Source organism: Condylostylus longicornis, unplaced genomic scaffold (genome assembly GCF_029603195.1).
Source record: "Condylostylus longicornis isolate FDR11 unplaced genomic scaffold, ASM2960319v2 ptg000038l, whole genome shotgun sequence".
Classification (NCBI taxonomy): Eukaryota; Metazoa; Arthropoda; class Insecta; order Diptera; family Dolichopodidae; genus Condylostylus; species Condylostylus longicornis.
The window spans coordinates 12,735,001-12,752,807 of NW_026578007.1; the positions used below are offsets into that span (position 1 = coordinate 12,735,001).

Consider the following 17,807-nt stretch of genomic DNA (forward strand, 5'->3'; position numbering starts at 1 on the left):
TTATTATTATTGATGTTATTAATCGAATTACTTTTAATATTGATGTTATCGTTTCCGCTATCCATGTTGTTCGGTGCGATTTTTATGTAATTTAAATTTCCGATGACATCTGAGCTGCTATTGCTACTATTATTGGTACTATCTTTAATATTATTATTGCTATGTACATTCTTACTGTTGCTTATATTATTATTACTTTCAATAGCACTTTTACTTGGACCACAAGTAACACTATCAATAACGTTATTAATGATAGTGTCCGTTTTATCATTGCGTTTATTATCATGCGAATCATTATTATTTATTTTTTTGTCGCATATTGCAGCTGCTTCATTGCTAACTTTGCATATTTTATTTATATGACATTCATTGCTGTCATCTTTATTCTTTTTGTTATCGTTGTTGTTATGTCCGTCATCATTGTTTTTAGTAATATTACTTATGTCGTTATTAATTGTGCCAGCTGAAATATTTCCATCAATAGTATCGCTACTGTTATTATCGACACCACTTATAATATTATTAATATTATTCATAATACGATTGATGTTTCCACCATCATCTTGGCCGATACTTTTGGTATTGCCATTGTTATTATTGTTGTTACTAATGTTGTTCTCATTATTACTTTTTCTGTCATTTTTCCTATTTTCATTATTAATATTATTGTGATCATTATTATTAAGGCCAGGATTTCTATTAGCCATATTCATGTTGATAATATTGCGATCGTTAGTTATGTTTTCATCTTCTTGTTCAATATTTCTATTATCAATATCAGAACTTACTTTGTTATTTTCACTACTATTACTATTACTACTAATGGTATCCCTACTAGGGTTATTTGCGCTAGAAGAGGTATTGAGATAAGTATTGTTATTTTTACTAATATTAATATTAGTTTGATTTTCATTTTTATCATCATTGGTTTTCAAAGCAGTGTTGCTACTTTCAATGCCCTTTGCTGGAGTGCTGGTTCTATTGTCAATATTGCTAGAATCAATTAAAGTCCGATTCGCGGTTGGAGCAGTATTTAAAGTAGGAATGATTTCATTTTTGCTATCAATATCTTCTTTATTTTTATTTGCCTTTCCAACGTTTAGTACCTCCACGTTTTTACTATTAGTGCTGTTTATGATTATCTTATTATTCTTAGTGTTATTAACATTAAGTTTATCATTATGATTATCGTTATTATTATCGATATTAGGTTCAATATTGCTAGTAGAACTGTTTTTCTTGTTATTATTATTGACATTTTTATCATTTTTATTATCATTGCCACCGCTATTTTTATTGCTGCTGTTACTGTTATCATTGTTGCTAGCATCTTTTCTTGTAATTTTGCTATTATTGTCGTTATTGTTGTTGTTCGTTACGTTATTTCTATTCATTTGGCTATTTAATATATTTATACTATTAATTACGCTATTTATGTTTTCACTGTCTTCATTGTTATCATTATTTTTATTTTCATTATCTCGATTCGAATTCATTACATCTGATTTATTTTTTTGTGATGAAATGGTATTTTTATTGCTATTTATGTTGTTGGATATAATTTTATGATTGTTAGCATCATATGCCTCATGACCACCAACTTCCTTGTGACTACCGGGGATGTGTTTATCATTGCTTTTGATATTATCGCTACTATTGTTATTGAACTTACTATCATTATTACTTTTATTACCATTATTTTTATTATTAGTATCGTTATCGCAGTTGCTGTTTTTGCTTGTATTTTCAGAGCTATTGCTGGTGCTGTTGATAATATTGTTTATACTATTTTTGATGATATTACTTATATTACGGCTATCGTCATCATAATAACTTTCACTGGCTTTATTCTTATTATTGTTGTTACTGTTGTTTATCCCTTTTTTATTACTTTTACTGTCGCTAGTGTTATTGATATTGTCATTTGGGTTTGATATTTTTTCATTTTTATTTTCGCTTTCATTGATTTTTTTATTATTAATGTTACTGGTATTTTGATTTAAATTATAATTGCTGTTATCTGACTTGCTACTATTGTTGCCACTAGTTTCATTACTATTATTTTTATTAACTTTAATACTAGAATTGTTGTTGTTAGTGCTGTTAATAATGTTGTTGATATTATTTATGATGTTGTTTATATTGTTACCGTCATCGCTATGGATGTTGTTGCCAATTTTGGTGCTACTACTCATAGCACTGTTTTTAGAATTACCATCAATACTTCTTTCTTTACCATGATTATTAGTTTTATTTTTATCACTATTATTGTTGCTGCTAGTTTTATTTTTGCCAACGCTGATGTTACAATTTAAATTACTTTTATTACTGGAGTGCTTATTACTAGCGAAATTGCCTTGCATACTTGTGGCATCACTGCTGTTATTACCACTTATTTTACCATTATTATTTTGTCCAACACTGATTTTACTATTAGTATTTTTATTATCAGTATTGGTACTATTATAACTGTTATTATTCTTGTTTGTTTTGATATTAATATTAGCAACATTGCTAGGGCTATTTTTATTATTATTGCTATTAATATTTTTATTTTTATTAGTTTTTCCATGATCTTCTTGTTTGACTTTGGCGGTTGTTGTAGCATTTGACATGTATAATGATTGATACGATGACTGCAATGGTTGTGAATGCGGATCTTGGAGAAAATCCATTTTATTTGAATTTGAAGAAAACTTTCTATTTTCAGTATCATCCAAATCAGTAACTAACACGTATTTAGATGGATAACGCATTTTAACACCACCTGAATTTAATTAAATACCATTATTACATATTTTGACATAAAAATTATGATGAATTTTACCTGATATCACTTCAACGAACGGGGGAAGATCATAAATGTCCTTATTGCACAGTGGGTAAAATGAACGCCAATCTTCCATAAATTTTTCTGTTCCAGGGTCAGCTTTACAATAACTTTTTCCTGTTAATGTCGCTGCCATTCCATATGGAGCTAATATGACTGATTTCAATTTCGAAGTATCCGTAGAGTTAGCATTATTGCCATTATTGCTACTGGTACTGCTACTGCTACTGCTGCCACTATTATTATTACTGCTACTACTATTATTATTGCTGTTACTGCCTGGCCCAGGAGTTGTAGCGCCGCCATTAGCTTCTCTCCCACTGCCAGGCGACAAAGATTGACAATCTACACTAATGCTGGTTCTATTTTGCGAGGATAATTCATCATTATCTGGAGAATCATTCGAACTATTTGCAGCAGCTGACAAAGCTGCAGCTTCAGCTAAATATTCCGGTGTTAAAGGTCGTACAGCTGGATGTTCTCTTAAATCTATTGATGCACAGACAGTGTCTCCATGAACGAAAAATGTAAATGAAAAGGATAAATGTTGCAAGCTTAAAAATACAAAAAAAAAAAATTGATTACTCAATTGTTGTATTTATTTAAATTTTTTGTCATAAAATTAGTTTAAATTTGTTGCAAGTGAAACGACGACACAAAATAAATCTCATAGATGTAACGCAGAGATCTTGCTTCATTTTATATAGGAAGTAAGTAACACAATCAATCAATTTATGACTTTCAAAAATGATTATTTGTACTTCCAAAATTTTATTGACACGTCATAGGATTTGTTTACTTGTAAATATTTTATTAAAATTGTACCAAAACTTTTAATATTTCTTTTTATTAAAAAACATATTACACGAGTAGAGAAAATTCATCAGTTTACCCACCTTTTGCCACTGTAACTTTTGTCGTTTGTACAAGGTTGAACAAACCATTTGCCTAACCTTACGAGATCTTTTGATAAGAGACACCTTAAAAGAAAACAAAAAATTCATTATTTTTCATATTAATGTAAAATTACAAAAAAAAAATTACCTTTCAATTAAATTGTGCAAAGCTTTGAATAGCAATGAGCGACAAACATACGATAGACCATTCTCCCAAGCACCATCTGAAAATTGAAATGTAAAATAATGAGTGAAGTTAATATATAATATTTATTAATATGTTTATATTCAATATAAGGTTCAAAAACGATTGGAACAACAGGTTAATTATTTACTAACATTAAAATTATGTTAAATAATACTTATTAGGTCAAATAATAAGCTCTACAGATCAAAAAGAAAACTTTTTTAAGTACTAAAAAGTAATTCTAATAAGTAAACCTAAATAATTTGCAAATAACTAGGTATAAATGGAAAAATTTTTTATTAAAAAAAAAACACTCAAAGCGAGTCTTACAGTTTTCCCAATTCTGCAACAAATTTTATTGTTATGTATATACATACATATATATATATATAAATAATTTTGAATGAATGCAATCAGAGCCATAAATTCACCAAACCTTGAATAATTTAAGAAATTAGATAAAATTATTAAATTAAAAAAAAATATCTTCAAATTTAACGTGCAATCTAGACCGATTTCTGCAAAGTAATATCAAAAATTTTTTTGATTATTACGTTTTTTCTAAACAGCTATGTATTACTTTTACAATCATATAACAGCGCCCACACTTGAATAGTAATTCAAATTTTTGCAATTATAATATTGTAAGAAAAAATATGAACAATACGTTAAAGTTGATGTTTTCTTTTAAGAAACGCCAAGAAGTTTCTTGACGCTTCCATTGCCTTGATTGCAAGCAGTGTTGTTAATTTTTCTTCAATTGTAGTATTTTACCACATTTTGGCATTCTATAATACTGCAAAGCCATTTTTACTACTTTTTTTTATCATTATACTAGAAAATGGCATTATTTGTTTTTGTTTATGAAAATTTTATTTGTATTGTTACAAAAACTAATTGTACAACAATAAAAATTAAATTTAGAACCTTGTTTGAAAAACGTTACCACGAAAAAATCGTCTAACGTTGAAATTTCATATTAATGAAAACTCGCAAATGCCTTACTTTTTGTTTAGTTTTAATGTTAATCCCAAATTACTACGCTAAAGCTCTCCGTACTACTTTTTTTGAGACAAAATGCTACTGAAAAACAAGTTGAATTTAACAGCACTGATTGCAAGGCGGCAATACTGGTGTATGTAAAAATCAATTTTATAGGATGTCAAATTTTTTTTTGAACTTTTATTCCGCTTTATACTTGTTATAGATTTTTTATGTCCTTTCCCTATCATTACGCATAATACATACACATATATAATTGCACATTACTACTTCAAACTTTTTGTTGTTTTAAAAAAAAAATACATGTACATATGTAGGTATGACAACAAAACACGTGTGCAATCGGGCACATGTTGATGGCCGTATAATATATACACATATATGGATATCTACATATATGTAACATAATCTTTACCAATAGTATAACAAATACCCATGACATTCATTTCACGCTCTTATTTTGCATCTAATTTTTATTGATATTTTCACATCATAAAATTTAACTATTATCGCTATTAATCTTCTTTATAATTTTAAAAAATAATTTTGTCATTTTTATAAGAATATTTTATTCCCATCTACTACATATTTTATTTCAACAAATAATTTGTTATTTTTCTGTTTTCCCGTTAAAGTTTTAGAGTATGACAGATAATTCTCTTTCTCTATTTTTTTTTTAGTTCTAAAAACGCTACATCACCTTTCATTCTAAATGACCTGACTTTATATATTTCTATAATATGAATCGGTAAAAGCTGTATTGCTAATACTATTCCATATTTTTAGTTAAGTAGAATATTCTCATTTTATTCGCGCAAAATCATTTCTTAAAATAAAATATTGAAGATTATATTATTTGAAACACCAAAAAAAAAAAAAAACGAATCGAAGTACGGACGTTGAGAGAATCAAAGAGAGAACAAAAGGTCTTTTACTTTTATCCGTATGTATTGATATTAAAATTATAAGAGACCGGTTATAGGAGAAGTATCAAAAAAATTTCAATAATTTAGAAAAGGAACAATAAAAAATTGTGTTCAGAGACCAAATTTTGAGTTTTATTACGTCAAAATAATAATAAAAATATTCAAACCATACTTGCTGAAGCATGCATGCATGTACGTATTGAATTATATTTAACTCCTACATATACAAAACTATTAACCTGTGTGAAAGAAAGAATAATATGTAATTCATGTGTGTGCATATTAAAAGGTTTTGAAAAGAATGTTTCAAATCATAAAAAGTCATACAAATAAAAAAAAAATACAAAAATTCATACAAAATTAAAAAATAAATTTACATTTGAGATTTTCATAATTCTCAAAATTTGCCCCTGTCTTAAGTTTTATGCTCTCTCGCTTCGGTTTATTTTGTCAACATTTTATTTTTTATAAAAAATTTCGTTTGATCTAATTTAATTAAAAAATAATTTGGTTAAAATTAAATTTTTACTAAATTTATCGTGTTTTTAAAAAAATTTAATTAAAGCAATAGTGATTTCGAGAAAAATTACTCTTTAGTGTCTTCTATCACTCTTGAATCTCTTTTATTTTCCAAACTATGTTACAATTTACAACACATCAAAAAAATATTTACAATACATGGATAATATAATAGTAACGAAAAAGAAGAGAAAATTATATTTTACATTTATGTATACACAAGCTAAAATGTTAATAATAAAAAATTTAATTCATATAATACATACATGTATATTTTGTGGGGATAACAAAATCTGGTCTAATTATTATTGAAAGGCGCGATGTTGCCACGTTTTCTTTTCATTTGCTACTATTATTTTCGCATTTTAGTTTTCTTTTTCTTAATTATTGATAATTTTTTTAACTATAAAAATTTCTATGGATATTATTACGTGCTTATTTACATAAATAGATGATTTACATACATACGTACGTATATACAATATTCATAACCATTATGTTAAAAAATATACAAACAAGTATTATGTTACTTTATGGTTAGTATATCTAGATATGTATATATGTATGTACACACTTTTATTATATTTTCATTATACTTTTTTTTTTAATTTTCGGTACTTATATACTTTTTCTTGTTTGATAAAAGAAAAAATTATATAAAGAGATTTACATAAATACATATTATTATATGTATTTGTACGTTAAAAAAAACAGAAAAACAGTAAGGAAATATAATTTGCTTTTTATCTTTAATATTAACTTGTATATAGTAGTATAACACAATATATATTTGTTCGTACATACGTGTGTTTAACAAAATCATTAAGTAAAAATATTGCAAAAACTTATGTAGGTACTCATGCATGTGTATAAAAAAAAAAACTTAAAAAATTTTTTACGGCACAATATAACAGATGTCAAATAACTCAGAATTAATATTTGAAATATTTTCAGATTACTGAACAATTTCTTTTTATATATTATTAATTTTAAATAAATATATAATTAATATTCCTTATGTACTAGATCACATTGGAAATCAATTAGAATTCCTATATGAATAAACGTAATCGGAATTTTATACCCATTATAGGTGCCCTTTATACATATGACAAAATTTTAGACTAAATTTACGACATAGTTTAATAAGTGCTTACATATCAGATTCTGATGAAGTTCAGATTTTACATTATAATTTAATAAAGTTATAAAAATAAAAATTTTGTTAAGCACATAGTAAGTAACGACTAAGTAACGAATACTTTAATGAATAATATTATTTCACATTTAAGTTTAAAAATAAATTTATTTCATAGGTTTATTTTTTACATATACCTATGCATACATAGGTACTTGTGAATTTTAGTTTGTCGTAATATTTCAAATTTCAAAAAAAAATTAAAAAAAAAAACAATTTTACAAGCTACAATAGAGAAAGGGGCGCTAATTATTGATAATAAGATAAAAATGTTAGATAAGCTCAAAAATTTTATTAATTTTTGTTTTTGTATTGTTATATTAATATATGCAATATTATGTACATACATATATACATACATACAAAGGTATTCAAAAAAACATATAACAGGTATTTTTTTATTCATTATTACACGAATATAACACTTATTTATTTGTCGTCTTTCAATATTCATGCAGCATACTTTATACACATTTATTTTATGTACCATTTATTAATTTTTATATAAGTATGTAGGTATGTATATTTATCTATAGTATATTATGCATATTTATAAATATAATAAAAAAAATCAACAATTTTTTTATTGAATATTTTAATAGATCTTTAACGGATATTTTAGCAATGAATAAAAAAAAAAGATGAAAAATAAAACTTTCAAAGCCCACGTAAAATATATAACAGTTAAGGACAATTTTACATATAATATGTACATATGTGTGTATGCGCAATATAAAAATCCAATAAACCTTAAAAGTTCAATCGCATGCGTAGATTTTTCTTTTTTTGGGTTTCTGTACTTATAGTTCTTATTCTATTTTACAGAAAAATTTAAATAGGGGCATCAAATTGTAATCTTGCGTATGTATTCGTTTAGTAAAATACATAGGTATATTTCATATAATCATATCTTAACGATTTCACAGAAAAAAAAATTATAATAAATTTATACATACTTACTTCTTCACTTTATGCTTATGTGCAGCAATAACAATAAAATAAGTAATTGTAAATACACACATAAGAAAGGAAAAATTCTATGAAAAATTTTAAAATGCGCAAGAGTGAAGAAAAAGGGGAAGAAAATTAATTTATCCAAACCGGAAAAAGGAAATAAAAATTTTATACCTTTACGAAAATATTTGCACACAGTAGGTTCTTATATTTTACATGGGTATTAGAAAAAAATTTTTTGGCAACAGAATCTGTTTATATGCATGCATGTACATACAGATGTATATAGGTAGAAACAACATCAAACAATATCATAATAGCTGTCATTCTTACATATAATAATTATTACAGTAAAAACAGAATTTGGAAAAAAATAAGAGATTCATTTATGAGCTTACTATAAGCTCAAATATAACTACATATATGTGGACGTATACATATTCAACTTATAAATCTAATCTACAATGTTCTTATAACTGTTATACGCATATCATATAACTTAAAATCGATTATATGTTTCGACAAGATACATAATCGATTCAAATTTTTTTCATTTTAGTAACACTGTAATAATGCAGAATTCAGCTTGTTATTACAACTATATATATGTACATATATAATGGCGATATCAGGGTTTGTCATTATATGACAGGTCCGCTTCTATATTTTTACGGTATTTACGGTAATTAATACACTAGAAATTAAATCATATTTTTATTTTATTTTCTTCATCCTGATTATAATTTAATAACTTGAGAAAGTTATACAAAATTTTTATTAAAATTCCGCGTATAAATAATTAAAAGTAATATATATTCTACTTTTTTAAATACGCATTCGTATACACGTACATATATGTACACATGTACATCTAAAAGAAAATATCCAAACATACATATAAATTTTAAATTAAAATTTTATTCAGGTCAATGACAATTAAAATCTAAACAAACACACACATATTATTTGCTAATACATAATTTTTATTTTAATTTTGAAACTAACTTTCATTTAAATAATTACTAGACTTAAAAATTTATTATATAGTTATAACTAAAATAATAAAATTTAACATTAAAAACAACACTAAAGTCACTTTATATAGAATGTTGAGTAAGTAAAAGAAATTCTCAATTTAATCAAAAACACAAGGTAAATAACAAATATATACATGAGTATATATAATCCATACATATATAAATATAATTTGTAATTTTCTAAAAGAAAAAAAATTAGAAATTGCACTGCATTTTTAATCATTCATAATCAATTTTAAAACTCAATGAATTTTAAAACTGTTGTTCAGAAAAATACCTCTTATATGTTTTCGAAAACCATGCATCCTACTGAATTCGAATCTGATATTGTAAGGGACGACAGTTCGAAATGTCGTATAACTTAACTTCAAAATTTATTTTGAAAAATTACCAAAAAAATTAAATAACTTTAGCGAAATTCAACTCAATTGCATTTTACTCCAACCTTATTTGATCAAAATTCGAATCAAAATTCTACTATAAAAAAAATTGGATCTGGTGTAAAGGATTAACAGCGGACATTTTCCATTGTTAATCCAGAATAACAGTGTTTCTATATGAATTCTGACATTTCACCGCATAAAAGTTCTGTTTGCAACTTAAATTATATTGCGAACATTTTTAATAGGACTCCCGACACTGCAGTATTATATACGCCAAATAATATCAAGAATTAAAATAATATGTGTACATATATGTTCATACACAAAAAAAACATTGTAAATATGTAATAATGTCAAATATGAATGCATTATTTAAATTGCAATATTCACAATCCAACAAAAATTATCTCGAAATTTTATTGTTAATTCAAAAAAAATTAATCTGACTGAAAAAATTCTTAAGTATAAATTTAGTATTTAAGTATATGTATGTTGCTTATTGCTTTGTAAAAACATACATAATATACATAATTAATTATAAAAATATTTATGATTTAAATTAATATTTTAGAGATTTAACCAGTACCAAAAGTTAATCATAAAGAAATCGCTAGTACGCAAAGCAATAGATTTTTTATATTATTAGTGCCCTAATACAAAAAAATTTACACATTCATGTAAATATTATAATACAATAAATAAGTCCATACATATGAATGCATGCATATACTAATAATATAGAAAAAAAACTCATAATATTTATTATTTATATATAAATTCTGAACGATCACCAATTATTTTCCAAATGAAGTATGAAGGTATAAGAGCAGCTTATTAAAACTTTATAATAAAACAAAAAGCTTTAAAGAATTTTCCCTATTTACAAAGTATACAAATAAAAAGGGGGAAAATTTGGAGAGAAAATACAAATAAAAAAAAATTAGAAAAAAAAATCCAATATACTACTACTACATGAAAATCAACAATAAATTTTCAACAATAATAACAATAAAAACAACAATACTCTTATAACTGCCAATATGACCTTGAAGGACAAGTTTTTCTTTTTTTTTTTAACTAAATTTTTTTCTTTTTATTATTATAAACTTGTATGTTTAATTTGAAACCGCACAACTTTAATTAAAAAAACAAAAAATAAATAAATAAAAATTAATTTTACATTATTTGCAATAAAGTGTTAATATGTATGTGTGCACAATATATGTACATATATGTATGTTTAAATAATTTTATATTATAAAATATGCAATATGAACTTTGCGACAGTGTGTCAAACACTTAAAATTTTTGCAAACGTGATGATTTAAAGAAAAGGAAATTAAAAGAAGCAATTGTCAAATATCTAGGTGCATAATTATGTTCGAAATTAAATAAAATTCAATGAAGGAAATAAAAGCAAAGTTTAATAAAATGAAAATTTTAAGTAAATTTCAACAACTTTCATTTTATAAAGCTGTTATGTTTCATTTTATAGGTTTTTATTAATGAAATTTCACGCATAATTCATTTGACGTTCATACGTACATATATGCTACAAAAATTAAAGATTAAAAATACGAAAGTCTGATTATTGTTTACATATTAGAATTAAATCATATGATAGAGCTTCGACTTTAGAATATAAAACAAAAATAATAAACAGTTGATCGCTGCTCAAAACTTCCACGAAAAATTAATTGTCGTCATTTTACTTTAAAAAAATCTGACAGTACTCGTACATATGAATAGATAAGATTAATTTTTACTATTTGCCATCACCTTCTTCAATGTGTTTTAAATTAAATTTAAATTTTTTCGTATATGTAAACAGCACCTTACAGTTGCTAACATTAAATCAACTTGATTCGGCTTGCCTTCTGATGGAAACACTCGGCCAAGGCTTTCAAATTATTTATATACACATAATATACTTACATATAAATTGTCTAGTTCGTGATGTTCCGACCGAAATGGTCTAAAATTTAAACTCTTCGAATTGGAAACTACTAAAAACGTAATTTTGCTGAACATTTACTTAAAATTATGTATACATATATGTATTTGTACAAGTAAATGACAACTTTTTTAAATATTAAAATAAAAAGATATGAATTAAAAAATTCATTTTGATTTAAACAGGAAGGATTTATTATTGAAGAAGTCCTAAACTTTATGAAAAATGGAATATAATTAGAGCCATCAGTAATGTTGTAGTATTATTACACTTTAATTTTATTAAAAAATCTCTCATATTATAGGATATCAATTTCCGATATCTATCCAGTTCCCACCGCCACGTTCGCTTTACCTCATGACAGTATTTTCGCTTTATTTAAAGCCGGGAAATTCATCATAATACTGAAAGCAGTTTTTATTTTTCCATTTCAACGCCGTTTTGCAATATAAACTGAAATCTCAAAATAACATGTTTGAGCAGTCATAACTTGAAAACAGTATTTCTGATATCAATTATTTATGTTAATATTATATAGATCTATTGAGAAGCAAAGTGGCAAAATTATTATTGAAATTCACTAAGCCATAATTTTTTCAATGTAGTTTTCTTCAACCCTCTACAGATGTACGTGTTCCCTTTCTTCTTTTTTCTAAAAAAATTCCAAGGAATCACCTATCGAATGCTACTGTTTTCTATTAAAGATATTCGTATCAAAATTTTATCATGAAAATAATAAGAGAAAAGGAAATATCATTGGAAATTTTTAGATTACGACAAAATTCAACATTTTTATAATATTTAGATACATATACATATGTTTATACATAAATCCAAAAATATTTAAATTTTAAATAGGTGAGTTCTTAAAAACATTAAATACAACAAAATGTTTATATGGACGAATGTTATGCATAAGGCATATATTTTTGTATCATATGTTGTTTGAGGTCAAAGAACATTATATAAAAATTAAAACCAAAAATAAGAAAATAAAAACAAATAAAAAATATAATAAAAATTAATATACATATGTAATTGCATTTTAGTCACTAGTATATAACATACAAACATACATTTAGATAAAATATGTTAATAATAAAAAATACATGAGACAGTGAATGAAATATACATATGTATGTACATAAAATACGCATCTATATACATAAAATACACATGTATGCACATAAAATAATATGAGTGTGTTTCTAAATATTTACGTGTGTTCGTGTTCACTTTTATTACAAATATTTGAATTCTTGTGTGAGATATCATCATCAAAAAGTTTCTGAACACATTTACTTCATGCTCATAAAATTTTCAAAAAATTCAATTTGTTGCCTTCTATGTGTTAGAGGGTTTAATAAAAGCTTTTTTCTTCATGATGTAGACAAAAAAAAAAGACAATAGTCTTTTTGTACACTTTGTAAAAAAAAATTAAATTATTAATTAAATTAATAATTTTCTAAGAATTGTGGATTATGGATTTCGGAAATAGTACTCTTTTCGTCTGTTTAAATAATTATAAATTTGTTTAATAAAATCAATTTTCTTGATTTAGACTGGAAATCATAGTAGATTTCTCTGTTAAACTACGCGATATATCTATAAAATGCATATGTATGTATGTATACAGCCATACAAAAAATTTGACTATGCCGTACCCCAAATTCTTTTTTATAATTATAAATTGATTTAAGTAAAAATAACGGAAATTTCATACAATTTGGAAAATTATACAAAAGGAATCTTTTAGAGAAAATTTTACAGCTTTACAACGCTCGTCTTTACTAGACTATTAAAAGGACATTTGCAATATTTTTTTGTATTAGAAATTTATCAAAACATACTAATTTTGAAAAGAGATAAATTTTTTAATTTTTATATCAATAACAACAACAAACCGCTCTCTCCTACAAAATAACATTTTCAATTTTTAACATACTAATAATGAGATTGGGCGGTACGATATTTATACTCTATGGAAATATGGATGTACATATATATGAATATATTACATAAACATTTAGTTACAAAGTAAATTTAAAGCTTAAAAAATTTAAGTTTTAAAATATTACAAAAAAAAGTCTCAAAAAGTTTCAAATAATTTAATTTAAAAAAAAATAATTATTTTAAAAAAGGAAAAAGTAGAAAAAACAATAGCAAAAATAATAAGAAAAAAAACTTTACTCTTGCTATAATGCCTGAATATATGCAAAATTGAACACATCATAAGGCATAAAAATAAAATTAAGGCTAAGAGAATTCAATATGCACATTCCTATGTGTGTAGATTTTTTATATTCTCTCTTCTTTTAATGCTTTTCAATTATCTTTTTATTAAATTTTCGAATTTTATTTATACCTCTTATCTCTCTCTTAGATGTTTTATTGTGTCGTTTGTAGTTGTAGAATACTACTATTAATCTTTAATAGTGCAACACTACGCACTATCTTGAATATTGTAATCGTGTATAATATGAGAAAGAAAATTATTGAAATTTTGTGAAATATAAATAAATTAAATTTAAATTTCGTTATTTAATGCTGCATACTTAATTAGAGGGAGTTGCTTATGAAATTTATAATTAAATTATTTTAATGTTTTCAGATTAATTTCGATTTAGTTTTTTTTTAATTAATATGTTAATTTATTTGATTAATTAATTTTTTCTCCTTTTGCCTCTAAATAACAATCTACCATACAGTCTGCCTTCATAATTTGTTATTGTCAAACAACACAGAATGGGGAATAACATCGTTTGCAGAATAAAATATAAGAAAAGATAATAAATAAATATGTACATATGTAGTTATCTTTTATACCTAAATGTATTTTAATAAAAATAATTTCCCATTTCACAAACATACGTACATATACAGGTATAAAAATTAGTTATTCTTTCAAATTTGTTCTTTTACCTGTGCATATATAGCCATATACATATGTGAATATTTGTAGTACTAAAAATATAATTGTTATATTAATAAACCGGTATATTTAAAAAAAAATAAATTTTGTGAAAATACGTTGCTTATATATACCGCTATTCCTATATGTTTTTAATAGATTAATACTTATATGTATGAATGTATGTATAAAAACACACACAATGTACAAACAGTAAAATTTTATTTTCTTCCAAAATCTTTTTATTAAAAAACAAAATGTTATGTAGAATTAAATATGTAGAATTATTTTCTGTAAAATTTTTTATGTACATAGATAAGTATACAAAAAATAATTAAACTCATTTGTCTACGTCATTTGTCAGTGTTGAATAATGTTATAAAATGAAATTGTAAAAAACATTTCTTCGACTTCAAATTTTGAAATATTCAGCGATAGTACAGTACAATATTCACAATTTTTGCATAAACTGAATTATGTTTAAATTTAACGCAGGTATTAAAACGCACTTCAGCAATAATATTATTGTTATTTTGGAGTCAAGGTTTTTTTTATGTCAGAATTTTCAAAATTGGGGATCATATTGTGGAGTTCAGCATATACATATATACTGCATACATTAAAAGGAAACACATATTTCCAAATATATAATTAATAAGAATTTGTAAATTTATTCAATATGAAACGTTTCCCTGATATTTCATGAAATACACGTATTCTATGAGAAAAATTTTAGAAATTATTTTAGATAAATTATAATAAATTTATAGTAATTTAGTTAATTTTTTTTTTTAGATATTTCTGAATTTTATTTGGCATACACATTTTTATTGTTTTCTTTTGCAATGCCATAGTTTCACAACAAAAACATTATATTGTAGCTATTAAATAAATAAATGATTCATATTCAGATTCAGATTATGCGACACTGCAATTCAGCAACCACAGTAATGCTACCATTTGCGATTCAGATTCAGATTATGCGACACTGCAATGCAGCAACCACAGTAATGCTACCATTTGCGATTCAGATTCAAATTATGCCACACTGCAATGCAGCAACCACAGTAATGCTACAATTTTATGTTTTATTTTACAAGGAAAAACTAGTGTGTGTTGTTTCTATTTAAATAGTTTGTATGAGCAAAAATAGAAACAAAAAAAAAAAAATTATTTTTATCATGACATTGCAACAATATCCAGAGCCTGGACATTTGACAAAATTATTGAGAAAAGAGAGCCCAGTGTAGATCTACTATATTTCTTTTTCTATTTTTTAGTCTCAAAGAATTTTTTTTAATTAAAAAAAAAATGTGATATATCTATAATTGATTTAAAAATTTCTAGCTGGTCTGGTAGCCTGTTTTTCTCTCTCAATTAAAATTTCTACTCAAGCAAATTCTACTGTGATGTCATAATAATTATATTATACACTGAATGTAATGATAACGCTGCTATCAATAGAATTATTGTATATATGAGTATATTTTTTTTTTTGAAACTTACTTCTAGATGTAGTTATTAATAGTATTGATGCGGTTTTAATACACAAAATTCGCATAATAACATTAGAATAATTTCCTTTTTAAAACATTCCTTTTTAAAGCATTAAAAGTAAAAGGAGATCATATAATTATATTCGTATAGGTCTTTAATTTAAAAATTTTTTTTTGAAAGTATAATTGTATATACATACGGGTGTATACATACGTGCACACATACTTGTTTATATGAGTTTATAATACACGCATATGTATGTATATTGTGAAAAATAATAATATATGGGCTTTTTTTCGAAAATTCGGCGTAAAACAAAGAAATTGTAAATAATTTTGGAAAGGATATACATGAACATATATATGTACATATTTATTAAATATAAATATCTTATACAATTAAAATTATTAAAATTATTTCAACTATACATTTAAACAATAAGTATATAAGAACAATATTATAGACTGAATTTTTACATATGAATGAATGTAGGTATATAGAAAAATTACACAAGCGATATTTTTCTATTTTATATACGCTCTCAATTTTTATCCTTTTTATGTTAGTATTTGTTATATAAAATCAAAAAACTGAAAAAAAAATTCTTCCCAACCAATACTTTTTCAATGAAAATGTCATATACTTCTACCTATATGCTTTTTAAATTTATCATCTCTCCAGAGGCCTAATAACTTCTTATACCTATCTTCCAAGTATACAAGCAAAATGTAAACTAGTGCATATATATGGCTGTATATACAAGATTAATATGTATTTTATATAAGCTTAACATGTACATACATGCATATGAATTTCCTTTAATATGAAATTTAAAATTTTGTATGGATTTGTTTTTTTTATAAGAAATAAATTAAAGATATATTTTAAATATTTTTTTTAAAAAATTTTAGTAATTTTAAATATTTAATATAAACCTTAAACCCTTATACATCAAATCGTTTAAATATATTACAACTTTAACAGTTCATATTAAGGAGTAGTTTTAAGATGTCTTTACATTTTTATTTTGGAAATAGGGGTCAAATATTTAATATTTAAATTTGTATACTGTTTTCTACTCATTTTTGTTATGTATAAGAAAATTTCTACACAAAACAGTATTCCATTTGTTCTTTATGCCTTGTCTTTAGACACAGTTTTTTTTTAAAGAAGTTACTCTTCCGACGGTTTTTTGGGCCAAAAAGCTCTACCTTACATTTTAAAAATTTTGAAATAATTTAAAGGGTTTTCCCCTTTCTTTGGTATTTACATATAAGCCCTCTCAAATGGAATGCAAGCAATATATAATTTTTTTGAGGTATAATAATAATATAAAAAAATTCCGTTCGTCAGAATATCCACTGTCGTAACAGTAATACGAGTATATCAATTTTTAAATTAAACATTGTAACAACTATGTACATCTATGTATATATACATATATGGATACCTAATTGCTATCTAACAAATAATGTTATTTATATTTGCTTAAAGTTGATATTATTTATTTATA

General features: G+C 24.4%; 1 protein-coding gene across 7 annotated transcripts in view; it reads right to left on the minus strand.

Moving 5' to 3' along the window:
• The window catches only part of LOC129609163 (MATH and LRR domain-containing protein PFE0570w), a 76,291-nt gene that overhangs the window by 15,310 nt on the left and 43,174 nt on the right, over positions 1–17,807 (minus strand). For all 7 annotated transcript variants that reach the window (XM_055521068.1, XM_055521070.1, XM_055521074.1 and 4 more), the window contains exons 4-7: positions 3,875–3,950; positions 3,727–3,810; positions 2,828–3,384; positions 1–2,767 (exon numbers count right to left, since the gene is read on the minus strand). The exon at positions 1–2,767 is cut by the window's left edge and continues 3,999 nt beyond it. In XM_055521068.1, the coding sequence (XP_055377043.1) occupies positions 1–2,767; positions 2,828–3,384; positions 3,727–3,810; positions 3,875–3,950 (3,484 nt within the window). The remainder of the gene's footprint in view (positions 2,768–2,827; positions 3,385–3,726; positions 3,811–3,874; positions 3,951–17,807) is intronic.